Source organism: Phalangium opilio, unplaced genomic scaffold (genome assembly GCF_054372755.1).
Source record: "Phalangium opilio isolate 3A_F unplaced genomic scaffold, DU_Popi_V2 ptg000079l_1, whole genome shotgun sequence".
In the NCBI taxonomy this organism is placed as follows: domain Eukaryota; kingdom Metazoa; phylum Arthropoda; class Arachnida; order Opiliones; family Phalangiidae; genus Phalangium; species Phalangium opilio.
This window is the reverse complement of record NW_028324187.1, coordinates 6,491,722-6,515,676: the sequence shown is the minus strand read 5'-3', so window position 1 is coordinate 6,515,676 and position 23,955 is coordinate 6,491,722. Positions and strand designations below refer to the sequence as shown.

Sequence of the window (23,955 nt, the reverse complement as noted above, 5' to 3'; positions counted from 1 at the left end):
CAAAAAATATAAGCGCGCGCGGGAAACTCGCCGGCTTTCGTAAAAGCGCGCGCGCAAGATAATAGCGGGAGGGAGGGATGGGGTGGGTGTGGTAGGAAAAAGGGGAGGGAAGGCAGGACATAGGGAGAAAGAAGAGAGCAAGGGATCAAAGCCCGCGCTTGGTTGCGCGGCTCTGCATCCCGCGCGCGCGCCACTCTCCCACTCCCACCCAATTCTACTCATAGAAAATAGAGCAAGGAATAAAAACTCCGACGCGTTGATAAAAATTAAAAACCTCGATTCTCGTGTAATTTTCAATAATAAAAAAAAAAATTATAGAGGAATACCTATTCATTGGTCTATTTTCTTTGATATTAGAAGCAGTCGCATTTTAAAAGTTCAGAGGGGAGGAAGGGTTCAAAAACCACGTATCTGTTAACTTATTTTAAATTTAAAATTTCGTAAATCTATCTAAATTCAAGACAAAATGCACGTATCTGTAGTTCATATCAGGGGTTTTCGAGATACGTGGTTTTGGGTCTTACATGAGAAAAATTGGCGCGAAAAACACGAAAATAATTGCAAAAAAATTGTATTTACCTCTGATAGGAATGTTTGTGCCGCTTTCTGGGCTCCCACGTGTAGTAAATATTCGTAGACATACAACGCTAACCTAAACGCAAACATAAACAAAATATTATTATTTATTTTTATAAAATACAAGGAAATTCATATAAATAAAATGTTATCAGTCAATTTTTGTATTGAGGTCATTTTCGTCTCTTGTTTTATTTCTTTTTTTTTTCATAATGGTTCACCCCCACGCCGGTTCACAATGGAATCGTCCATTTTCCCCCCCTCCACGTTTCGTATTTATGCCTGACGCGCTTTAGACTCACGTACGCGTTTAAAAAGAAACGGCGGCGGCAGCCTGTTGTCTTGTCATAAACAGTAAACACACGATCAAAAAAATAGGGTCTAATTATTATTACACAAACTTAAGATCTTAAGTTCTCCACTTATCAGAACTAGTTCGACAGATTAGATGGAGTTTGTCACACTTAGGAGTTTTACGTTACTTATGGCGATTCGGAGTTCTTACATGCATGGTTGACATTAGCTAAGCCTTTTACACATGATTTCTTTTAAAATAGGAATATAAAAAGTGGCGCTACACAAACCCCCTACGATAAATATTACGCTAAACGTGTCCATTGATAATATTATAAACCCCACCATTATCCATAACAGCCGAGGCTTAACGAGTGTACGTAAAAACTATGAAACGACGACGAAAATAAACAAATTTACACGAAAATATGATCAAAACATATTATTTATTGTATATTTCGAATAAAACCACAATTATACGAGCTTCAATATCTTAATTAAGAGATTAAAACCTTCATTTGATCATTTTGACGTTAAGCCTTGGCTATGGGGAAGTATTAAGTAAGAACTCCACAAAAGAAGTCACAATCAAGCCGATTACACGTTTCTGTTTTGAAAAATTGGCCTACAGCGAATGATAAGCGGGATAGATTAGGCTTATATGGAAGTTATCAGAAGCGGAAGAGAAAGATTTTGAGCGGGGGCTTTTGGTAATGGACGGTACGGTTCGGAGCTAATTGGTGGCCGCCAAAGGTACCGATGGAGGCCGGCGTGGGTTCACGGGATAGGGGTCAGTTTTCCGGGGTATTTTATGGTCAAATTGTACTTACTTTTCTCTAGCTTGAGCATCGGAGGGTACCGTCGAAGCCTTTCCTTTGGCGTACATGCTGTGAACTTTAACTGACACGCACCTGTCAAGGCATTCAAGACGACACCGACCTTGTTACCATAGAAACATCAATTGATTCCGTCACTAAAAAAGCACGGAACGCTCTCCCGACTTGGCTGCCGCTTCTAGTAGGGTAGCCTCTGTACGCGCTCGGCGGCCAAAATCTCCCCGTAAACCAGAGAGTTTACGTCACGGCAAAGTTTCCCCGGCTACCATTGGCGGGAAACTACAGGCTGTTCCGCGCGCTAATCCACTCCTCCCTATCAACAAATTAAAATAACAACGTCGAAACTAAATCCTAATTCGGGCCTAACTGCTAATACTAATACTGAGTTTTAAATTTTAAAGATATTACATCGTAAATGAAGTCCATTTTAGGCCTAAATTTAAAAACGGTTTTTTGCTTTTTTCGGGTAGTTGGCCATTATAGGGGGCGTTAGTGTCGCGCGGGGAAGGATAGCGGTTAACGTAACTGCCCGTTGCAACGTCATTTTCCTTTGGCGGGGTTACCGTGGATAAAATGGCGGGAACTGAGGGTAATTAAGGCTGCGAAGTTAACTTGTCGTCAACAATATAGGAAGAAAAAGTGCAAAACTATGTAAGGGAATCGGGCGGCCGGCTTTGGCTTTACAATAATATTAAATACAAGATCTACCTATTGAGAAAATTTATTTATAAGTTGATTACCTTTAGTTTTACTCTTTTTTAATTACCCTTTACCCCCTACTCTCTTCTCTCCATACGATTTATCATTTTACACTTCTAATTAAGTTAATTAAAAATAGTCTAATGAAAAGTTACTTATTGAATTCTATTTACTTATTTTTCTTTTAAAAAAATTACAAATTACTTTTTTTTTCAAATGTTAACATTGTTTAAATTAAATTGACTGATTTTCATTATTAAATTAAAAAATTAAAAAGTGGATGAATTAATCTTAATTTTTCGTCAAATTCTTTTAATTTGAAAGGGGTCGTGTATAAATATAATTTTGTTTTTTTTTCTGGGAGTGGGAGGGGAATTGTCATCCGGTCTTTGACCCCGGTATGACCTTACCATGATGGTGGAATGACGTTACCGAGGTTGTTCATTCTTGGTTATATTTTAATCAAATTTTACTAAGCCTTGGTTCAAATCATACAAGAGAACGAAATGACATTTCTACGTATTAATGATTAATGCCAAAAAGGTCCTTCTGTAATTCTTAACTCCAAGTTGTCATACTCTAAAGCATCACTTTGAAAATTCGAAGTAAATTTTTAAAAGTCCAATGTTCCTAAGCCTTGGTTTCTCATTATTATTTAATGTCAATACAATTATCTATTCGAAACTTTACGAACGACCCCCCAAAAGATACAAATATTTTAAGCCTAAAGCGCCATCTAAATTCTGAAAACAAAACTAAACTTTAACTAGAATTATAAATTTATCGTAAAGATATTAAAGGAAAACAATTTCATTTTAATTAAATTTTAAGCACGGAATAATTTAAAACTAAGAAATTTAAAATTAATATATAGCACATAAAAATAGGGGGCGAGTTAGTTAGAACCAAAAGAAAACCGAATCTAAGATCTACACCGTGAAATTAAGGAAAATAAACCTTTATAATATCTCAACAATCGCCGAGTAAGTGCGAATTATTATGCACAAACAAACAAACAAATAAATAAACAAGGAAAATAATTGCGATCGTATTGACCTTTTCACCCTATACATATATAGCGATCTATTTTTCCGCCAAGGCTTAAGAAATTTACCAACCTTGATTGGATTGGAATCTATGGGGAAAAAAACCCGCCTATTTTGAAATTCACGTGTTTCAAATCAGCAGTGTTGTCAAAATGAGTTTAAATTATGAAACATTTCGTGAAGAAGCTATGAAATTTATTGAAATTTCTAATAGTTTAAATGACAGATGGGGAATAATTAGTAAAAAGGTAAAATAAATTTTTTACAAGTGTTAATTACAAGCTGTAATAATTTTTCCTTAATTAGGATGAACCTTTAACAATGTATCTTGTTAAAAAAACAATAGTTCAGGATCCATTGGGAAATAATGAAGAAGATAGTGTGCCATTGTTATTGACCTATGAATTTCACATAGTTTATAGTTCAAGCTATAATGTACCTGTGTTATATTTCAATGTTTACAAACAAGGTTGGCTTTTTAATTAATTAACTGTTTAATTGGATTAAAATTAAAAGCTATCATAATTCTAGATGGAAGTTTATTAAAATTAGAAGAAATATGGGATAGAGTTCCTAAATTATATTCAACACAACTTGAATATTGTAAATGGTCCATGTTAACACAACAGGTATAATTTATCTATTTTGGTAGTTAAAATGGGGCCATTAAACTAATCTCAATTTAAATGGTGTCAATTCAATTTCAGGAGCATCCCATATTAGGTAGACCATTTTACACCCTACACCCTTGTAACACCAAAGAACTAATGGGCCAATTAAATCTGAATGGTGCAAATTATTTGATATCTTGGCTTAGTTCTGTTGGACCAGTTATTGGTTTAAAAATTGATCCAAAATACGCTCTACACTTAAATAAATTTAATAAAAATGATTCAATAACTTATTAGAGCCTAATTATTCAAAAAACGGTAAGCGCACGCGTCTGAGTGTGAACATAAACAATACTTGTTTTGAAGCATGGCTTTTATTTTGACCAAGGCTTAGCGAAATTAATCTATTTTCCACGACTTATCGATGAATTACGTTAAATAATTGCTAAGAATGATTCAAATTATACTTACGAATAATTCCGGCGTCGAAATTAGGTGATTTAATTAGTAATCCAATTAGAAATAAAGGCGAAACACGACTTGAGTAAAGTTTTAACAAATTTACTCAAACGGTCCGATCCAAAGCTAATAATGGCGGCGTCCTTAGGGGAGAGACTCAGAAATGCAGCGATTTGATTGGCTGAACCAATAGACGAGTTTCCCGCTTATTTTTGAAACGAAGTTAACGAACTTTTCAAACTTCCTATTGTAATAATTATTTTTATTATAATTATAAATCTTATTTAATGTCGAAATATTGGAAAGGAAAAAATGTACAATATTGAATAGAAGCGCAGCGTTCAAATACAAATTGAGAGCTTAGCTTTTTAACATTGTATATAAAAAAGTTGTTCCAATAGCCATTAAAAATTAATCTGAATATTTTTACAAAATTTAATTTCCAATGCTATTAATTATATAGTTTAGTAGTTTTATTGTTCAAATTCCACCCTATTGAAAAGGCACGCACTTGTAACCTAGAGATTATTTTTTTTTTCACATTTTTTTTTTGGTTGCTTAATTAGAACACAATTACAGCTAATTAATATTTTTTTTTGTTGGAAGAATTACACGACTAACATTGACTCAAAATTTGCGGGAGAGAAATTATTTATTTAATTAATTAATTACGTTTTATTATAAATTAATTTTAACATCTACGAATATTTAGTAGGATTAGAAATAAACGGGGAATGTCAATTAAATTTAAATATTTAATTTCTGAACATTAATTAATGGTCCCAATTTAAATTTGTAACCGAAAATAATTAAAAAAAAATTAACATTTTTTTTATTTTTTTTTAAAGAAGCTATTAATTAATTAATGTTAAAATTAATTTAATAAAACTTTTATTTAAATTTCAAATATTTTTCTATTTTAAAACTCTTTCTCTAAAAATACTGATAAAGAAAAAATTATTTTTTTTTATAATTAAATTTTATCTATTTTAATTAATTTGTACCACAATTAAAAAATTGTCTTTTTCTACTTTTATTGTTGTTTGTTTATTTGTTTGTTTGTTTATTTATCGACTATGGAAACACGTTTTAAAAATGGTTTATTTATTTTTTTATGAAGAGAGTCTACGTGTGTTGTTGCTAAGTTTAAACATAAAAAAATTAAAAAAAAAAAAAAAGAACCTAATTAATTAATTAATTTGAAAAACAATTGTGTTTGTTTTTCCTGATTAATTTAATTTAATTTAATTAAATTAACAATTACTTGTTTGGCAACGTTAAAATTTCATAATCTAAAATTGCTTTTAATTTCCTATTTTTTGTTGTTTTTTTTTTGTTTTTCTTTTCAGTTTACTGTCCCTTTACATTCCGTCAAAACCAGCATGACAGAAGTATTTATTTATCCTTACACATTCCCTTAAATTTTTTTCCTTGAAATTTCATAATTAATGTGAAAATTACGACTAATTCAATTGTAAATCAAATTTAATTAAAAATTTATTGGGTATTTCTTTTTTTTTCTTTTCTTTCAATGTATTATTGTCAATTTTCTTTTAAATAAAAATTAACGTGTTTTTTAATTTTTCTTTTAAACTCAACTAAACTAAACTAAACAAGAAATTAAATTTTTAAACTAAATATTTAAAGTAAGTCTCTAATAATAAAGCTTGGGGGTAGTTTTTATTTTTATATTTTTTAATAAATTGTAATCTAATTCTTTCTTTCGTTACGTTACGAGTTCTGAGTAGCGTTTATTTTTTTTAATGTTTATCACAGTTGAACGTCGATTTATTTAAATTTGTTTTCACGCGAATTCTTTAATTTGTTTTCACGCGAATAAATTAATTTGTTTTCACGCGAAATCATCTTCGTTAGTAGCGCCGCACTTTCGCGTTTTGGTAGTAACTTAAAAAACCATTTTCATGGCCGTATTTTAATTCTTTTTTCTGGGTTTTTTTGTTTCTTTGAAATTCCCGGTAATAAATTTCTTAATTATTTTTAATTGTAATTGGAAACTAATTAACTACACTACGTCTTTGGTTTAACTTCTTCAGCTAGTCCACCCCATCTAATTTTGTAAGTGCCTGTCCTCCAACGAATTTGGGGGTTCCATAACGCTTTAAGAAATAGATAAACAGCGGAACACTCGCGAAACATCCAAGCGATGACAAAATCCCATTTACTGAATGGATGTGACCCATTCTGAACGCGATGCCCAAATAAAAAATAGGTAACAATTTTACTTACTGTCAAAAGAGACTCTCTCCGTGTGAAGGTAAAGGTTTGAGGACTTACCTGTATAATACAAAGTAGTATCCAGTCTAATAGAAACCAGACTAGGACATGGACTAGGAAAACTACAAAGACGTCGCATTGAAATAAGAAGTTAATGGCCCACGCCGCTAACGTTCCCAGTAACATGCACTCGGACAATGGTTCAAAGAAAGCCGTTAATGGAACCATAGGTATCCTTAACTTGGCCCACCTGAAAAAATTATAATTAAAGCCAAATTAAGACTAAGTTTTTAACCCCGAATCGGACTCTTTTTGGGGCCGAGTCGGACCAGTTTATAACCCCGAATCGGACCCTTTTTTAGGGTCGAATCGGACCCTTTTTGGGACCGAATCGGACCCATTTATAACCCCGAATCGGACCCTTTTTGGGACCGAATCGGACCCATTTATAACCCCGAATCGGACCCTTTTTGGGACCGAATCGGACCCATTTATAACCCCGAATCGGACCCTTTTTGGGACCGAATCGGACCCATTTATAACCCCGAATCGGACCCTTTTTGGGACCGAATCGGACCCATTTATAACCCCGAATCGGACCCTTTTTGGGACCGAATCGGACCCATTTATAACCCCGAATCGGACCCTTTTTGGGACCGAATCGGACCCATTTATAACCCCGAATCGGACCCTTTTTGGGACCGAATCGGACCCATTTATAACCCCGAATCGGACCCTTTTTGGGACCGAATCGGACCCATTTATAACCCCGAATCGGACCCTTTTTGGGACCGAATCGGACCCATTTATAACCCCGAATCGGACCCTTTTTGGGACCGAATCGGACCCATTTATAACCCCGAATCGGACCCTTTTTGGGACCGAATCGGACCCATTTATAACCCCGAATCGGACCCTTTTTGGGACCGAATCGGACCCTTTTTGGGACCGAATCGGACCCATTTATAACCCCGAATCGGACCCTTTTTGGGACCGAATTGAACCCATTTATAACCCCGAATCGGACCCGTTTTAGGGTCGAATCGGACCCATTTATAACCCCGAATCGGACCCTTTTTGGGACCGAATCGCACCCGTTTATAACCCCGAATCAGACCGTTTTTGTTCCCGAATCGCACCCGTTTATAACCCCGAATCGCACCCGTTTATAACCCCGAATCGCACCCGTTTATAACCCCGAATCGCACCCGTTTATAACCCCGAATCGCACCCGTTTATAACCCCGAATCGCACCCGTTTATAACCCCGAATCGCACCCGTTTATAACCCCGAATCGCACCCGTTTATAACCCCGAATCGGACCCCTTTTAGGCCCGAATCGGACCCTTTTTGGGCCCGAATCGCACCCGTTTATAACCCCGAATCGGACCCTTTTTGGGGCCGAATCGCACCCGTTTATAATCCCGAATCGGACCCTTTTATAACCCCGAATCGGACCATTTTTTGGGCCCGAATCGCACCCGTTTATAACCCCGAATCGCACCCGTTTATAACCCCGAATCGGACCCCTTTTAGGCCCGAATCGGACCCTTTTTGGGCCCGAATCGCACCCGTTTATAACCCCGAATCGGACCCTTTTTGGGACCGAATCGCACCCGTTTATAACCCCGAATCGGACCCTTTTTGGGGCCGAATCGCACCCGTTTATAATCCCGAATCGGACCCTTTTATAACCCCGAATCGGACCATTTTTTGGGCCCGAATCGCACCCGTTTATAACCCCGAATCGCACCCGTTTATAACCCCGAATCGGACCCCTTTTAGGCCCGAATCGGACCCTTTTTGGGCCCGAATCGCACCCGTTTATAACCCCGAATCGGACCCTTTTTGGGGCCGAATCGCACCCGTTTATAATCCCGAATCGGACCCTTTTATAACCCCGAATCGGACCATTTTTTGGGGCCGAATCGCACCCGTTTATAACCCCGAATCGGACCATTTTTTGGGGCCGAATCGGACCCGTTTATAACCCCGAATCGGACCATTTTTTGGGCCCGAATCGCACCCGTTTATAACCCCGAATCGCACCCGTTTATAACCCCGAATCGGACCCCTTTTAGGCCCGAATCGGACCCTTTTTGGGCCCGAATCGCACCCGTTTATAACCCCGAATCGGACCCTTTTTGGGGCCGAATCGCACCCGTTTATAACCCCGAATCGGACCCTTTTTGGGGCCGAATCGCACCCGTTTATAATCCCGAATCGGACCCTTTTATAACCCCGAATCGGACCATTTTTTGGGGCCGAATCGGACCCGTTTATAACCCCGAATCGGACCATTTTTTGGGGCCGAATCGGACCCGTTTATAACCCCGAATCGGACCATTTTTTGGGGCCGAATCGGACCCGTTTATAACCCCGAATCGGACCATTTTTTGGGCCCGAATCGCACCCGTTTATAACCCCGAATCGGACCCCTTTTAGGCCCGAATCGGACCCTTTTTGGGCCCGAATCGCACCCGTTCATAACCCCGAATCGGACCCTTTTTGGGGCCGAATCGCACCCGTTTATAATCCCGAATCGGACCCTTTTATAACCCCGAATCGGACCATTTTTTGGGGCCGAATCGCACCCGTTTATAACCCCGAATCGGACCATTTTTTGGGGCCGAATCGCACCCGTTTATAACCCCGAATCGGACCCTTTTATAACCCCGAATCGGACCATTTTTTGGGGCCGAATCGCACCCGTTTATAACCCCGAATCGGACCCTTTTATAACCCCGAATCGGACCATTTTTTGGGGCCGAATCGCACCCGTTTATAACCCCGAATCGGACCATTTTTTGGGGCCGAATCGGACCCGTTTATAACCCCGAATCGGACCATTTTTTGGGGCCGAATCGGACCCGTTTATAACCCCGAATCGGACCATTTTTTGGGGCCGAATCGGACCCGTTTATAACCCCGAATCGGACCATTTTTTGGGGCCGAATCGGACCCGTTTATAACCCCGAATCGGACCATTTTTTGGGGCCGAATCGCACCCGTTTATAACCCCAAATCGGACCATTTTTTGGGCCCGAATCGCACCCGTTTATAACCCCGAATCGCACCCGTTTATAACCCCGAATCGGACCCCTTTTAGGCCCGAATCGGACCCTTTTTGGGCCCGAATCGCACCCGTTTATAACCCCGAATCGGACCCTTTTTGGGGCCGAATCGCACCCGTTTATAATCCCGAATCGGACCCTTTTATAACCCCGAATCGGACCATTTTTTGGGGCCGAATCGCACCCGTTTATAACCCCGAATCGGACCCGTTTATAACCCCGAATCGGACCCCTTTTAGGCCCGAATCGGACCCTTTTTGGGCCCGAATCGCACCCGTTTATAACCCCGAATCGGACCCTTTTTGGGACCGAATCGCACCCGTTTATAACCCCGAATCGGACCCTTTTTGGGGCCGAATCGCACCCGTTTATAATCCCGAATCGGACCCTTTTATAACCCCGAATCGGACCATTTTTTGGGCCCGAATCGCACCCGTTTATAACCCCGAATCGCACCCGTTTATAACCCCGAATCGGACCCCTTTTAGGCCCGAATCGGACCCTTTTTGGGCCCGAATCGCACCCGTTTATAACCCCGAATCGGACCCTTTTTGGGGCCGAATCGCACCCGTTTATAATCCCGAATCGGACCCTTTTATAACCCCGAATCGGACCATTTTTTGGGGCCGAATCGCACCCGTTTATAACCCCGAATCGGACCATTTTTTGGGGCCGAATCGGACCCGTTTATAACCCCGAATCGGACCATTTTTGGGCCCGAATCGCACCCGTTTATAACCCCGAATCGCACCCGTTTATAACCCCGAATCGGACCCCTTTTAGGCCCGAATCGGACCCTTTTTGGGCCCGAATCGCACCCGTTTATAACCCCGAATCGGACCCTTTTTGGGGCCGAATCGCACCCGTTTATAACCCCGAATCGGACCCTTTTTGGGGCCGAATCGCACCCGTTTATAATCCCGAATCGGACCCTTTTATAACCCCGAATCGGACCATTTTTTGGGGCCGAATCGGACCCGTTTATAACCCCGAATCGGACCATTTTTTGGGGCCGAATCGGACCCGTTTATAACCCCGAATCGGACCATTTTTTGGGGCCGAATCGGACCCGTTTATAACCCCGAATCGGACCATTTTTTGGGCCCGAATCGCACCCGTTTATAACCCCGAATCGCACCCGTTTATAACCCCGAATCGGACCCCTTTTAGGCCCGAATCGGACCCTTTTTGGGCCCGAATCGCACCCGTTTATAACCCCGAATCGGACCCTTTTTGGGGCCGAATCGCACCCGTTTATAATCCCGAATCGGACCCTTTTATAACCCCGAATCGGACCATTTTTTGGGGCCGAATCGCACCCGTTTATAACCCCGAATCGGACCCTTTTATAACCCCGAATCGGACCATTTTTTGGGGCCGAATCGCACCCGTTTATAACCCCGAATCGGACCCTTTTATAACCCCGAATCGGACCATTTTTGGGGCCGAATCGCACCCTTTTATAACCCCGAATCGGACCATTTTTTGGGGCCGAATCGCACCCGTTTATAACCCCGAATCGGACCATTTTTTGGGGCCGAATCGCACCCGTTTATAACCCCGAATCGGACCATTTTTTGGGGCCGAATCGGACCCGTTTATAACCCCGAATCGGACCATTTTTTGGGGCCGAATCGGACCCGTTTATAACCCCGAATCGGACCATTTTTTGGGGCCGAATCGGACCCGTTTATAACCCCGAATCGGACCATTTTTTGGGGCCGAATCGGACCCGTTTATAACCCCGAATCGGACCATTTTTTGGGGCCGAATCGCACCCGTTTATAACCCCAAATCGGACCATTTTTTGGGCCCGAATCGCACCCGTTTATAACCCCGAATCGCACCCGTTTATAACCCCGAATCGGACCCCTTTTAGGCCCGAATCGGACCCTTTTTGGGCCCGAATCGCACCCGTTTATAACCCCGAATCGGACCCTTTTTGGGGCCGAATCGCACCCGTTTATAATCCCGAATCGGACCCTTTTATAACCCCGAATCGGACCATTTTTTGGGGCCGAATCGCACCCGTTTATAACCCCGAATCGGACCATTTTTTGGGGCCGAATCGCACCCGTTTATAACCCCGAATCGGACCCTTTTATAACCCCGAATCGGACCATTTTTTGGGGCCGAATCGCACCCGTTTATAACCCCGAATCGGACCCTTTTATAACCCCGAATCGGACCCTTTTATAACCCCGAATCGGACCATTTTTTGGGGCCGAATCGCACCCGTTTATAACCCCGAATCGGACCCTTTTATAACCCCGAATCGGACCATTTTTTGGGGCCGAATCGCACCCGTTTATAACCCCGAATCGGACCATTTTTTGGGGCCGAATCGGACCCGTTTATAACCCCGAATCGGACCATTTTTTGGGGCCGAATCGGACCCGTTTATAACCCCGAATCGGACCATTTTTTGGGGCCGAATCGGACCCGTTTATAACCCCAAATCGGACCATTTTTTGGGGTCGAATCGGACCCGTTTATAACCCCGAATCGGACCATTTTTTGGGGCCGAATCGGACCCGTTTATAACCCCAAATCGGACCATTTTTTGGGGCCGAATCGGACCCGTTTATAACCCCAAATCGGACCATTTTTTGGGGCCGAATCGCACCCGTTTATAACCCCGAATCGGACCATTTTTTGGGGCCGAATCGCACCCGTTTATAACCCCGAATCGGACCCTTTTATAACCCCGAATCGGACCCTTTTATAACCCCGAATCGGACCATTTTTTGGGGCCGAATCGCACCCGTTTATAACCCCGAATCGGACCCTTTTATAACCCCGAATCGGACCATTTTTTGGGGCCGAATCGCACCCGTTTATAACCCCGAATCGGACCATTTTTTGGGGCCGAATCGGACCCGTTTATAACCCCGAATCGGACCATTTTTTGGGGCCGAATCGGACCCGTTTATAACCCCGAATCGGACCATTTTTTGGGGCCGAATCGGACCCGTTTATAACCCCAAATCGGACCATTTTTTGGGGTCGAATCGGACCCGTTTATAACCCCGAATCGGACCATTTTTTGGGGCCGAATCGGACCCGTTTATAACCCCAAATCGGACCATTTTTTGGGGCCGAATCGGACCCGTTTATAACCCCAAATCGGACCATTTTTTGGGGCCGAATCGCACCCGTTTATAACCCCGAATCGGACCATTTTTTGGGGCCGAATCGCACCCGTTTATAACCCCGAATCGGACCATTTTTTGGGGCCGAATCGGACCCGTTTATAACCCCGAATCGGACCATTTTTTGGGGCCGAATCGGACCCGTTTATAACCCCGAATCGGACCATTTTTTGGGGCCGAATCGGACCCGTTTATAACCCCAAATCGGACCATTTTTTGGGGCCGAATCGGACCCGTTTATAACCCCGAATCGGACCATTTTTGGGCCCGAATCGCACCCGTTTATAACCCCGAATCGCACCCGTTTATAACCCCGAATCGCACCCGTTTATAACCCCGAATCGGACCCCTTTTAGGCCCGAATCGGACCCTTTTTGGGCCCGAATCGCACCCGTTTATAACCCCGAATCGGACCCTTTTTGGGGCCGAATCGCACCCGTTTATAATCCCGAATCGGACCCTTTTATAACCCCGAATCGGACCATTTTTTGGGGCCGAATCGCACCCGTTTATAACCCCGAATCGGACCATTTTTTGGGGCCGAATCGCACCCGTTTATAACCCCGAATCGGACCCTTTTATAACCCCGAATCGGACCATTTTTTGGGGCCGAATCGCACCCGTTTATAACCCCGAATCGGACCCTTTTATAACCCCGAATCGGACCATTTTTTGGGGCCGAATCGCACCCGTTTATAACCCCGAATCGGACCATTTTTTGGGGCCGAATCGGACCCGTTTATAACCCCGAATCGGACCATTTTTTGGGGCCGAATCGGACCCGTTTATAACCCCAAATCGGACCATTTTTTGGGCCCGAATCGCACCCGTTTATAACCCCGAATCGCACCCGTTTATAACCCCGAATCGGACCCCTTTTAGGCCCGAATCGGACCCTTTTTGGGCCCGAATCGCACCCGTTTATAACCCCGAATCGGACCCTTTTTGGGGCCGAATCGCACCCGTTTATAATCCCGAATCGGACCCTTTTATAACCCCGAATCGGACCATTTTTTGGGGCCGAATCGCACCCGTTTATAACCCCGAATCGGACCATTTTTTGGGGCCGAATCGCACCCGTTTATAACCCCGAATCGGACCCTTTTATAACCCCGAATCGGACCATTTTTTGGGGCCGAATCGCACCCGTTTATAACCCCGAATCGGACCCTTTTATAACCCCGAATCGGACCATTTTTTGGGGCCGAATCGCACCCGTTTATAACCCCGAATCGGACCCTTTTATAACCCCGAATCGGACCATTTTTTGGGGCCGAATCGCACCCGTTTATAACCCCGAATCGGACCATTTTTTGGGGCCGAATCGGACCCGTTTATAACCCCGAATCGGACCATTTTTTGGGGCCGAATCGGACCCGTTTATAACCCCGAATCGGACCATTTTTTGGGGCCGAATCGGACCCGTTTATAACCCCAAATCGGACCATTTTTTGGGGCCGAATCGGACCCGTTTATAACCCCGAATCGGACCATTTTTTGGGGCCGAATCGGACCCGTTTATAACCCCAAATCGGACCATTTTTTGGGGCCGAATCGGACCCGTTTATAACCCCAAATCGGACCATTTTTTGGGGCCGAATCGGACCCGTTTTTAACCCCAAATCGGACTCGTTTTTAAGGACGAATCGGACCCGTTTTCAGGGCCGAAACGGACCCGCTTTCAGGGCCGAAATAGATAATTTCAATTAACCTCATGAGGCGATCCTGAAACATTGAAATATCAGAAACACCAGAGTTTTGCCAAGCAGGTTGGGAAGTAATTCGAACTTTCCACTTTCTATAATAAATAAAAACGATTTAATTAGTTTAAAAATAATTAGGAGAGATAGTTAAGAAGTTTACCTGTCAATAAATGATTTAGCAAAGAAGTAATCTTCGGCTAAATAATTAGAGAAGGCGGCAATTCCTCCAACTTCATCTAAAAGTTTCTTCCTCATGAGAATAGACATTCCTGTCGCGCAATTTATACCCAACAATTCCGCGCATAAATAAATTCGCGCATGCGCCGTACCAAAGTAAACCTTAAATAACAAAATTACTTAATTTCCTTCCAACCCAAAAAAAGTTAAAAATTAGTTTTCCCGGGCCTATTTACTTTTTCCAGAATGGCTGGAAAGCCTCGACGATCACAAGTAAACGGCATTTGATGAACCTCGGCAACGTCATCCTTTAAAGTGTACACCATGTCCAGCAAAGTGTCCTCTTTCACTGCAAAAAGCAAAAAAAAAAATATATAAGCAATCAAACAAGGAAATCTAAAAACGAAATAAAATCATTTCCGACAATTCTTCCTTCTTTAGAAAAACAACAATTTTCAAGGTTACAAATGTATAGATCTTGTATGTACATTGAGCAATTTTTCGTCAAAAACAAATTAGGTATGGTGTAGGGGAGGGGAGGAGGGGTTTCGGTTTTTTCCCCCTAGATGTACACTTACTTTTAATACCGCTATCAGAGACTACAATGAGATCATATTTGGCAGCTAGATATCCTGGTTGCATGTTATTGATTTTTGGATTGATACCAACTTTGATACCCCCTGAAAATATCAAGAGCAAATATTTATCAAAAAAAAAACGTCTTAAAATTCCTTTAAAAATTATAGACTAAAGTTCTTTGATTTTGCCTTTACCTCTAAGACCAATTCCCTGACATTACCCTGATCTGTATGTTTTCCTATTCCCCTGACTTTAAATCCATAGAAAAAACCCTTATTTTCAATTCCCTGGCCTTTTAGAACCCTTATTTTCAATTCCCTGGCCTTTTAGAACCCTTATTTTCAATTCCCTGGCCTTTTAGAACCCTTATTTTCAATTCCCTGGCCTTTTAGAACCCTTATTTTCAATTCCCTGGCCTTTTAGAACCCTTATTTTCAATTCCCTGGCCTTTTAGAACCCTTATTTTCAATTCCCTGGCCTTTTAGAACCCTTATTTTCAATTCCCTGGCCTTTTAGAACCCTTATTTTCAATTCCCTGGCCTTTCAAAACCCTTATTTTCAATTCCCTGGCCTTTCAAAACCCTTATTTTCAATTCCCTGATCTTTCAAAACCCTTATTTTCAATTCCCTGATCTTTCAAAACCCTTATTTTCAATTCCCTGATCTTTCAAAACCCTTATTTTCAATTCCCTGATCTTTCAAAACCCTTATTTTCAATTCCCTGATCTTTCAAAACCCTTATTTTCAATTCCCTGATCTTTCAAAACCCTTATTTTCAATTCCCTGATCTTTCAAAACCCTTATTTTCAATTCCCTGATCTTTCAAAACCCTTATTTTCAATTCCCTGATCTTTCAAAACCCTTATTTTCAATTCCCTGATCTTTCAAAACCCTTATTTTCAATTCCCTGATCTTTCAAAACCCTTATTTTCAATTCCCTGATCTTTCAAAACCCTTATTTTCAATTCCCTGATCTTTCAGAACCCTTATTTTTAATTCCCTGATCTTTCAGAACCCTTATTTTTAATTCCCTGATCTTTCAGAACCCTTATTTTTAATTCCCTGATCTTTCAAAACCCTTTTTTAATTCCCCGATCTTTCAAAACCCTTATTTTTAATTCCCCGATCTTTCAAAACCCTTATTTTTAATTCCCCGATCTTTCAAAACCCTTATTTTTAATTCCCCGATCTTTCAGAACCCTCATTTTTAATTCCCCGATCTTTTAGAACCCTCATTTTTAATTCCCTGATCTTTCAGAACCCTCATCTTTAATTCCCCAATCTTTCAGAACCCTTATCTTTAATTCCCCAATCTTTCAGAACCCTTATCTTTTAATTCCCCGATCTTTTAGAACCCTTATTTTTAATTCCCTGATCTTTCAGAACCCTTATTTTTAATTCCCTCGTATTTTAGAACCCTTATTTTTAATTCCCTGATCTTTCAGAACCCTTATTTTTAATTCCCTCGTATTTTAGAACCCTTATTTTTAATTCCCTGACCCTTGGCAACAATAAATCATTAAAATTTGATAAAAATTCATACCTAAAAAGATTCTGGCATCAACATTAGGATATTTTTCCATTAATTTATTGACAAGCATTATGGAAGGATCACTCTCGTCTTGGATACAAAACAAGAGTTCGTACTATGATAAAAAACCACAACAACAACGTCAGGGAGGTCACTTATACTTAATCCATAATTTAATCAATAAAAATACTATATTGGCCAATTTAATTGACTTCTTAAGGACATACCTTTGGGTAACGAAGTGTAAAAAAGGTTTCTAGATTAATCAATAAATTTGGATCGACACCCAAGAGTGGTTTTAGGATGGAGACGCCTGGAAGTGGAGCTTCTAAAGAAGGCTCGGGAATTTTCTTGTGAAATTTGATTTTTCTAAAAAAACCAAATAAAACCAAACAAAAAACCCCAAATTATTTATATTACAAATGAGGTTTTTAATTTCTCTGCAATATGCAATACATCATTCTATAATGGTATCCATGGTAACCACATTAAAAATACGTAGTGGTGTAACGAAAATTACATTATTTAGGGAGGGATACCAAGGTTACGTTAATAGGATATGCTTTCACCCCCAAATCAACTCAAGCATAGAGCCTAACCAGGAGCCCCTTGGAACCAAGCAGTTTTATAAATAGAACAATATTCATTCATAGACCATTTCTATAAAGGTACCAGCATTGATTTTCTAGCCTTTAACAAGTGTATAACATAATTAAAGTGCCGTTAATCAGGGTTCATACAACTTTTGGAAAACAAATTTCCAGGTTTTTCTTATATACTTCCCTGAATTTTCCAGGCTTTTCCCGTTAGCAAATGTTAACGAAGGAGGGGGGGGGGCAAATATGACTATTACATAATCAAAGGACATCCCCGTATCTCTAATATAACCACAGTTACGAGCCTCCAATGTTTACTGTAATATTAATCCTATGGAGGGTATGTTTATAAACATGTTGACGCAAATTCCCCTTAATTTTACTAAAAATTGGAAATTTCTCTGAATTTTCCCTGAGGTTTTTGTCAACTATTTATTTCCCTGAATTTTCCAGGTTTGTATGAACCCTGATTAATGTATCAGACACTTAAATATTATTGTATGTATTTTATATACACGTTAATTAAGGCCTCATTAATCTTTGATCTGACTAATTATTCAAACACTCCCGTCGCGTCTCTATGACACAAATACTTCTTCTTAAGCAATATAATATTAATGAAAACTTTGCGTGTAATATCGCGTCTTTGACCCCATTTCGTATAGAAAGAGAAAAAACAAAATGAATAACACAGAAAGAAACTTATATTGCTAAGCCTAGTTAATATCAAATGGATAAAGCAGGTAGATTTATATTCAATGGCACTAACTTAAAACTACCCATAGACCATAATAGTGTTAAAATCAGATAACTGCCATTAGTGTTTAATCAAGATTTTTTGGTGACATTCAAAATGGGGTACAGGTAAACCTCATCATGGTCTGTTACCCTAATTTCACTAAAAATTAAAAAGCAAATAGATAATATTGGCGGTGGTGGTAGACGGGGGAAAGAGACTTAAAAATAGCCCCTAGGTTTTAAACTCTCATTTGTCCTCAATTTGAGAGACCGCAGAATGATTTCTTTAAGAGAAAATTTGTACTTAAAAAAACACGTGTGCTTAGCGTGTTCCATAAAATCATAAACCGGTTAGTTTCTTAGAATTTATAGTGAAAGCATAATTTATAATTTTAATATCGCCCCCCCCTCCTTAAGACGTTTTTAAAGGATCTTTTAGCACAGATTTATGGAGTTTAATTCAATTATTAATTAGGTATTTTTAAGTGCGTTGGCAAAACTGTCTCATCTTTAAAAAAATTTCCAGGATTCTAAAATTTTATTCTGTGTGTTTTTCTAAATCAAAATTAAGGACTATTTTATCATTTTTTTTATCATCTAGGCTATGTACAGTGAAATTATTTGAGTCATTTAATAGCAATTATAGTTCAAGTACTCTAACATTCCATTTCTAAGTGACAGATTTCCCGAAATTAACCATTTTTTTGAGATAGTATCTAATATCTTAATTGATTTAAATAACTTTGTGCCTGATTCATTTCCGTTTTACCCCTACACTTAAAATTTAAGGTGTTAAATGGCTTAATTTAAACACGATTAAAACAACAATTGAATAAATAACGTTTATAGTAACTCTTATAAAAAATTGGATAGTCACACCCATTTGTCGAAAAGGGTGGAGAGGGGAAAGTTCGTCGGTAACTTCTAATGCATTCCAGAAATCCTTGGGGAAAGAACCTAAGCCTTATCCGATGGGCGTCACGCGTACAATGGCCCCTTTCAATTCAAGCCCATAGCCGTTACGCCGTCTAATATTACGCGTATTACCATTTTTAGCTATACCGAAGGCTGTCTTAAACCCTACGTTAAAAAGGCCCAATATTTGGCCGCTAAATTTTAGCCAAGGCTTAAAGAACTTACCCGATGATGATCGCCGTAACGTGCATGAACCACACAAAACACCAACCGATGAATATTCCAATGGCTAATCCGTACAGGGCGTAGAACAGGGTATCCATTTTCCACCCCGCGATATTAATTTCGCGAATTATAGTTAATCGCGAATCAGCTATCCGAGCTAGGCTTACGAGCGACCATCGTAGAAAGCACTCACAGTCACGGGAGCGGACTTCGGTACACTAACCGCACCGAGTACTTTCGCGTCACTGCCGGCAATTAAGCTGCTGAATCTCAAGGCCTCTCTTGCGACACAAATGGCTGAAGCTTTCGGTGCAAATTTACTAGAGACAGTCTCGATCCTATAATGCCCGCCAAAACTTGATTTCGTAAGCCTTGGAATAAATCAAAAAAATTATACAATTATTTTGAGTTAATTTTTAAACAAATACTTGGCACATTTACTAACTAAAGTCACAAGAAAAAGAACACACTAAGCTTAGGTGTAGTACTGTAGTTTACCTAATGTTAAATACCGAAAAAAGGAAGTTACGGTGGAGGAATGGAACTTTAAAATTGCGTAATGTTGCGTTTGACGTTTCCACGAAGATAATGAAAATATGCTGAATGACTAAGACTGAGTAAGAAACGACGCGGATCTCATGATAGATTATTTCCCGAAATAATTCTTGTATTTCTACTGATTTTAATGAGTTAGGCAGATTTTTTGTTTCATTGGCAATTTCAAAACAAGTCTCAAATTTCAGTAAAAAAAAAAACAACTAGAACCTAAAATAGGGCTTTTGGGAAAACACAGAAATACCCATAGAAAAGTTGGTTAATTACTTTAAATATCGTCCAATTAGCAGCCCTAGCTATCCCCCCCCCCAAAATAAAATAAAGTTGTTTTTTTCAATAAAATCAACAAAAAAATCACGATATTCCATTTGATTAATAGTTTAAAAGCTATTTTAAATTTTTAAAAAGCAAGAATTCCGCTACCATGGAGTAATAGTTAGCAAAAGTTTGAGGAAATCTCTATTTCCACTCCATCAAAATTACTCCATTGAAAATAAAGATCGTAATCAGCCAATGACAGGTGAACCTAGAATGACGTCTAAGTTTAAAGGTTATTTAAAGAGAAAGACGGAAGGTGGTGACGCCAGTAAAATTTAAATTTTGGCGGTCTAATAATGTTAAATATGAGTGACTCTTATTTGGAAGAACTTTCTAATAAGGGAAATTTGACAGAAGATTCATATGCAAGTTGTAGCAACAACCATGAGAATGTGGGTGAAAAAGAAGATATTTTTGAGGATGATGAAAATCCAGAAGACCCAATGCCTCGGAAGAAAAGTTATACAGTTAGATCAAAAAAAGGGGTGAGAGAATCAGCGGACATCCCGGAGGATTTTCATCTTGGAAAAAATATCAAGGAAAAATTAGTAAGCTCCAAAATGTTAATGATCCTTGTAACCCTGTTATCATTTATGATAATGTGTTAGGCCTAACTCATTTCCTTACTTCAGATTGTTTGCCTTGATTTAGCGGAAGAAGTTATGTATAGACGCCTACCTTATGAAATGTAAGATTGTTTGTACCTATTAACATCAAAATATTTTTATATCTAATTAATTATAATTATGAATTATTATTTTTATATTTGTTAAAATTAATGAAGTGGCGACATAACTGCATTTCATTTAGCTAAGAGATGCATAGACTTATTAGTGCATAATAAACACATCATTTCCGAAAAGCACGAGTTTGCTTTAGCTATTTTGCAAGAACAGGCCATGTTTGCCACTGATTTCACGTCAAATCCTCAACATATTCATAATGAATTGAATGAAATTATCATAACAATGCCTTGTAACGAGTTTGAAATGAATAGCCTTTTTCAAATCATGTAAAAACATTCCTTAGCAACAAAATTTAATAATAATAGTCATCCTAAATGATTAATTGGAATTAAATTTAATCCTAATTAGAGAGGAAAAGCTAACATTACCTGATAACGATGATTTGGATCCCCCTTACGTAATTAGAGTTGTTTTAATCTATGGGAGATCAAGTGGACTTCCAATTTTTTCTGGTGATAAGGTAACCTAGATAATTTAAATTAAATAATTAAATAAATAATTAATTTTAATGGTGATTAATTAAATCTAATCTATTTTTCAGCTGGAACAAAAATATAAAAATAGTAAATATTTCTTCCTGGATGTTTTATACATTCATGATGATCCTTCTGATTTAAATAATTGCCAAGTAATTAACCTTAGATTACTTATAGTAATTACTAGTATTTTAATTAATTTAATAATATTTTTTTTAAAGGAAATTTTTGAACTTTTTACGGAATTTGATGTTAGATTTAAGAATTATGTATTTGAGGTTTCAAATGACACCAGAAAGTTCCACAATTGTATGGCCAGGTTTGCGGCTAATCCTTTGCAAAGAGCTCCTCAACATGAAATCAGTTCATCCGCATCAGGGTGTGACTTGGATGAACTCCTCTCAAAATTAAATTAAATTAAAATATGTTTAAATGATGTAAATTAATAAAGTGTTTTTCTATTGGTTTTGTAAAACTGCTTCAGTCTTAATTTATTCAAAGCCTTTTCTCCTTAAAACTTTAAAGGGAAAATTAACTTAAGAGTTTTGGGTTAAAAATTCAAATTATAGTAGTTCATTATCCCTTTAATTAAGTTAAATAAATGAATTCAATTTAATAAAATGAAATTATAAGAAATAGTTTAATAAGCCTTTTTTTCCTTGAAGGGATAATTAACTTCAGAATTTTGGGTTAAAAATTCAAATTATAACATATTCTACTAGTTCATTATCCCTTTAATTTAATTAAATTAAATTAGCTTAATTCAATAGAAGAAATAATTTTAAACAACTTCTTCAGTCTTGACTTATTCAAAGCCTTTTTTCCTTAAAGGGGTAATTAACTTTAGAGTTTTGGGTTAAAATCCAAATTATAGTAGTTAATTATCCCTTTAATAATTAAATTAAATTGATTCAATAGAAGAAAATTATAAGAAATAATTTAATAAGCCTCTTTTTCCTTGAAGGGATAATTAACTTCAGAATTTTAGGCTTAGCAATTCAAATTATAACATATTCTAATAGTTCATTATCCCTTTAATAATTAAATTAAATTAATCTAAATTAATTTAATAGAAGAAATAATTTTAAACATCAGGGTAAATTTTACAAGAAATCTATTTACAATTTTTATTTACAACATTTTTGACAATATTTTTTTATCGGAAGATATCAATGTTATTTTTTTATAAAAAATGTAATGGGGGGAATTATTACAATTATTGTGATCTTTTTAAATGCTAATTAATTAAATATAAACACTTAAGTTCAGTATCTTTGGTTTTCTGACGATACTTCATTAAATATATAAAGAAAAACAATAAAATTTCACGATGGAAAGACATACACGGACACCTATCTTTATTCATTATCTAATTAATTACTTTTAACTACTAAGGGTTTCTATGGTTACCATTTTTATATAAATGCTTAAGAAGAAAGTTCTTTATTTATTTAATATTTTCACCACATACTGTAATCCATATCATCATTATCAAAAGCAAAGAAAAATCCCAAGATCGTAAGGAAGACAACAACATTTCCAGATAGTACTAACGAACATGAACCCCATGATATCTGTCAAATGTTATTTAAATCTTAATAAAATTAAATATGCCTATTAAAAAATGACTTATATTACGGTTGGATCAATGGATGGAGCTCTGGCTAGAACTATGGGTAAACCAAACGCGGATATAACAATCCCCGTTGTTATAAAAATTGCCAATTCGTGACAAGCGCTACTTGTTCCTAGATCATCTCTATGGCGGCGAGATATAAGAATTGGGAGAGGGGCTAAAACGTAGAATATTAAGACGAAAAAAGGCCACCAATTGCTAAAAAATTAGCGTCAATAATTAATATTGATTAAGTTTAAATCGACATTTAAACTCGCTCGCTTACTAGGAATGTAAAGCACAACCCAAAACTAACAAAGTCATTCCTATGGAGCCAGAAAAGGCTAGACCAATCAACCTAATGATTTATTTCATTTTAGGTATATTTAAATTATATTTAAATGTTTAAAATTAATTAAACTTACGCTATTTTTATCCAAGCATTGAAAAAAAACGAGAAAAGTGAACATTAAACTTTTTGTATAAAAATGGTAAGCCTTGGCCATTAAACAAAACACAAAGACAGAAGAATTTTCTCACCTCTCATACCAGCCATTTTCTTAATAATGTGTTAAATTAACTTAATTTCATAAAATTAACGCGTTTAAATGTTTATTACTCGACTAAATTAAGATGATAATACGAAAAATCAAAGCAAACAGCGTCCCTCTGTCAGATTGACTTAGACACTGGATTATGGTGGTAAATTTCGGTGCGTTCAGATACCTTGCTGACTTCGGTTAGGCGCTATTATAATATTAACTATTGGAATAGTTGGTTTCAGTACTGTAATCGGAAT

The 23,955-nt window shown here is 38.4% G+C and overlaps 5 protein-coding genes across 16 annotated transcripts in view; 2 read left to right on the top strand and 3 right to left on the bottom strand.

The window, feature by feature from the left end:
- Ssdp (Sequence-specific single-stranded DNA-binding protein) overlaps positions 1-4,662 on the bottom strand; it is a 35,103-nt gene extending 30,441 nt beyond the window's left edge. For all 12 annotated transcript variants that reach the window (XM_089846035.1, XM_089846029.1, XM_089846036.1 and 9 more), the window contains exons 1-3: positions 4,534-4,662; positions 1,701-2,019; positions 580-652 (exon numbers count right to left, since the gene is read on the bottom strand). In XM_089846035.1, the coding sequence (XP_089702161.1) occupies positions 580-652; positions 1,701-1,756 (129 nt within the window). In that variant the 5' untranslated portion in view covers positions 1,757-2,019; positions 4,534-4,662. The remainder of the gene's footprint in view (positions 1-579; positions 653-1,700; positions 2,020-4,533) is intronic.
- On the top strand, positions 3,232-5,702 carry Atg10 (Autophagy-related 10). The gene is made up of 5 exons (XM_089846044.1): positions 3,232-3,388; positions 3,485-3,699; positions 3,758-3,920; positions 3,983-4,080; positions 4,159-5,702. Exons 2-5 carry the CDS (start codon positions 3,604-3,606, stop codon positions 4,357-4,359), a joined length of 558 nt encoding a protein of 185 aa, XP_089702170.1. The 5' UTR covers positions 3,232-3,388; positions 3,485-3,603; the 3' UTR covers positions 4,360-5,702.
- On the bottom strand, positions 4,763-19,747 carry GlcT (ceramide glucosyltransferase). Its single transcript, XM_089846041.1, has 9 exons — positions 19,447-19,747; positions 17,200-17,341; positions 16,985-17,087; positions 15,441-15,542; positions 15,099-15,211; positions 14,846-15,024; positions 14,694-14,780; positions 6,817-7,006; positions 4,763-6,723 (listed from the first exon to the last, which is right to left on the bottom strand). The coding sequence occupies exons 1-9, from the start codon at positions 19,542-19,544 to the stop codon at positions 6,550-6,552; spliced, it is 1,188 nt and encodes a 395-aa protein (XP_089702167.1). The 5' UTR covers positions 19,545-19,747; the 3' UTR covers positions 4,763-6,549.
- Positions 19,748-20,430: 683 nt separating this feature from the next.
- On the top strand, positions 20,431-22,016 carry LOC149654480 (BRISC and BRCA1-A complex member 1-like). Its single transcript, XM_089846043.1, has 6 exons — positions 20,431-20,867; positions 20,952-21,007; positions 21,104-21,331; positions 21,414-21,525; positions 21,607-21,693; positions 21,763-22,016. The coding sequence occupies exons 1-6, from the start codon at positions 20,616-20,618 to the stop codon at positions 21,955-21,957; spliced, it is 930 nt and encodes a 309-aa protein (XP_089702169.1). The 5' UTR covers positions 20,431-20,615; the 3' UTR covers positions 21,958-22,016.
- Positions 22,017-22,637: 621 nt separating this feature from the next.
- On the bottom strand, positions 22,638-23,872 carry LOC149654479 (leptin receptor gene-related protein). Its single transcript, XM_089846045.1, has 4 exons — positions 23,582-23,872; positions 23,443-23,514; positions 23,180-23,375; positions 22,638-23,115 (listed from the first exon to the last, which is right to left on the bottom strand). Exons 2-4 carry the CDS (start codon positions 23,478-23,480, stop codon positions 23,002-23,004), a joined length of 348 nt encoding a protein of 115 aa, XP_089702171.1. The 5' UTR covers positions 23,481-23,514; positions 23,582-23,872; the 3' UTR covers positions 22,638-23,001.
- Between the last annotated feature and the right edge of the window lie 83 nt (positions 23,873-23,955).

Coding starts and splice junctions, on each gene's coding strand:
- Atg10 (XM_089846044.1), top strand. CDS start 3,604: ATGAGTTTAAATTATGAAACATTTCGTGAAGAAGCTATGAAATTTATT. Junction 3,700..3,757: donor GGGGAATAATTAGTAAAAAG/GTAAAATAAATT, acceptor TTCCTTAATTAG/GATGAACCTTTAACAATGTA. Junction 4,081..4,158: donor GGTCCATGTTAACACAACAG/GTATAATTTATC, acceptor ATTCAATTTCAG/GAGCATCCCATATTAGGTAG.
- GlcT (XM_089846041.1), bottom strand. CDS start 19,544: ATGGATACCCTGTTCTACGCCCTGTACGGATTAGCCATTGGAATATTC. Junction 17,342..19,446: donor GTTACGGCGATCATCATCGG/GTAAGTTCTTTA, acceptor TGGTTTTTTTAG/AAAAATCAAATTTCACAAGA. Junction 15,212..15,440: donor CTCTGATAGCGGTATTAAAA/GTAAGTGTACAT, acceptor TGCTTTTTGCAG/TGAAAGAGGACACTTTGCTG.
- LOC149654480 (XM_089846043.1), top strand. CDS start 20,616: ATGTTAAATATGAGTGACTCTTATTTGGAAGAACTTTCTAATAAGGGA. Junction 20,868..20,951: donor AAAATATCAAGGAAAAATTA/GTAAGCTCCAAA, acceptor TCCTTACTTCAG/ATTGTTTGCCTTGATTTAGC. Junction 21,332..21,413: donor AATAGCCTTTTTCAAATCAT/GTAAAAACATTC, acceptor AATCCTAATTAG/AGAGGAAAAGCTAACATTAC.
- LOC149654479 (XM_089846045.1), bottom strand. CDS start 23,480: ATGACTTTGTTAGTTTTGGGTTGTGCTTTACATTCCTA. Junction 23,376..23,442: donor GGTTGTGCTTTACATTCCTA/GTAAGCGAGCGA, acceptor CTAATTTTTTAG/CAATTGGTGGCCTTTTTTCG. Junction 23,116..23,179: donor CTCCATCCATTGATCCAACC/GTAATATAAGTC, acceptor AACATTTGACAG/ATATCATGGGGTTCATGTTC.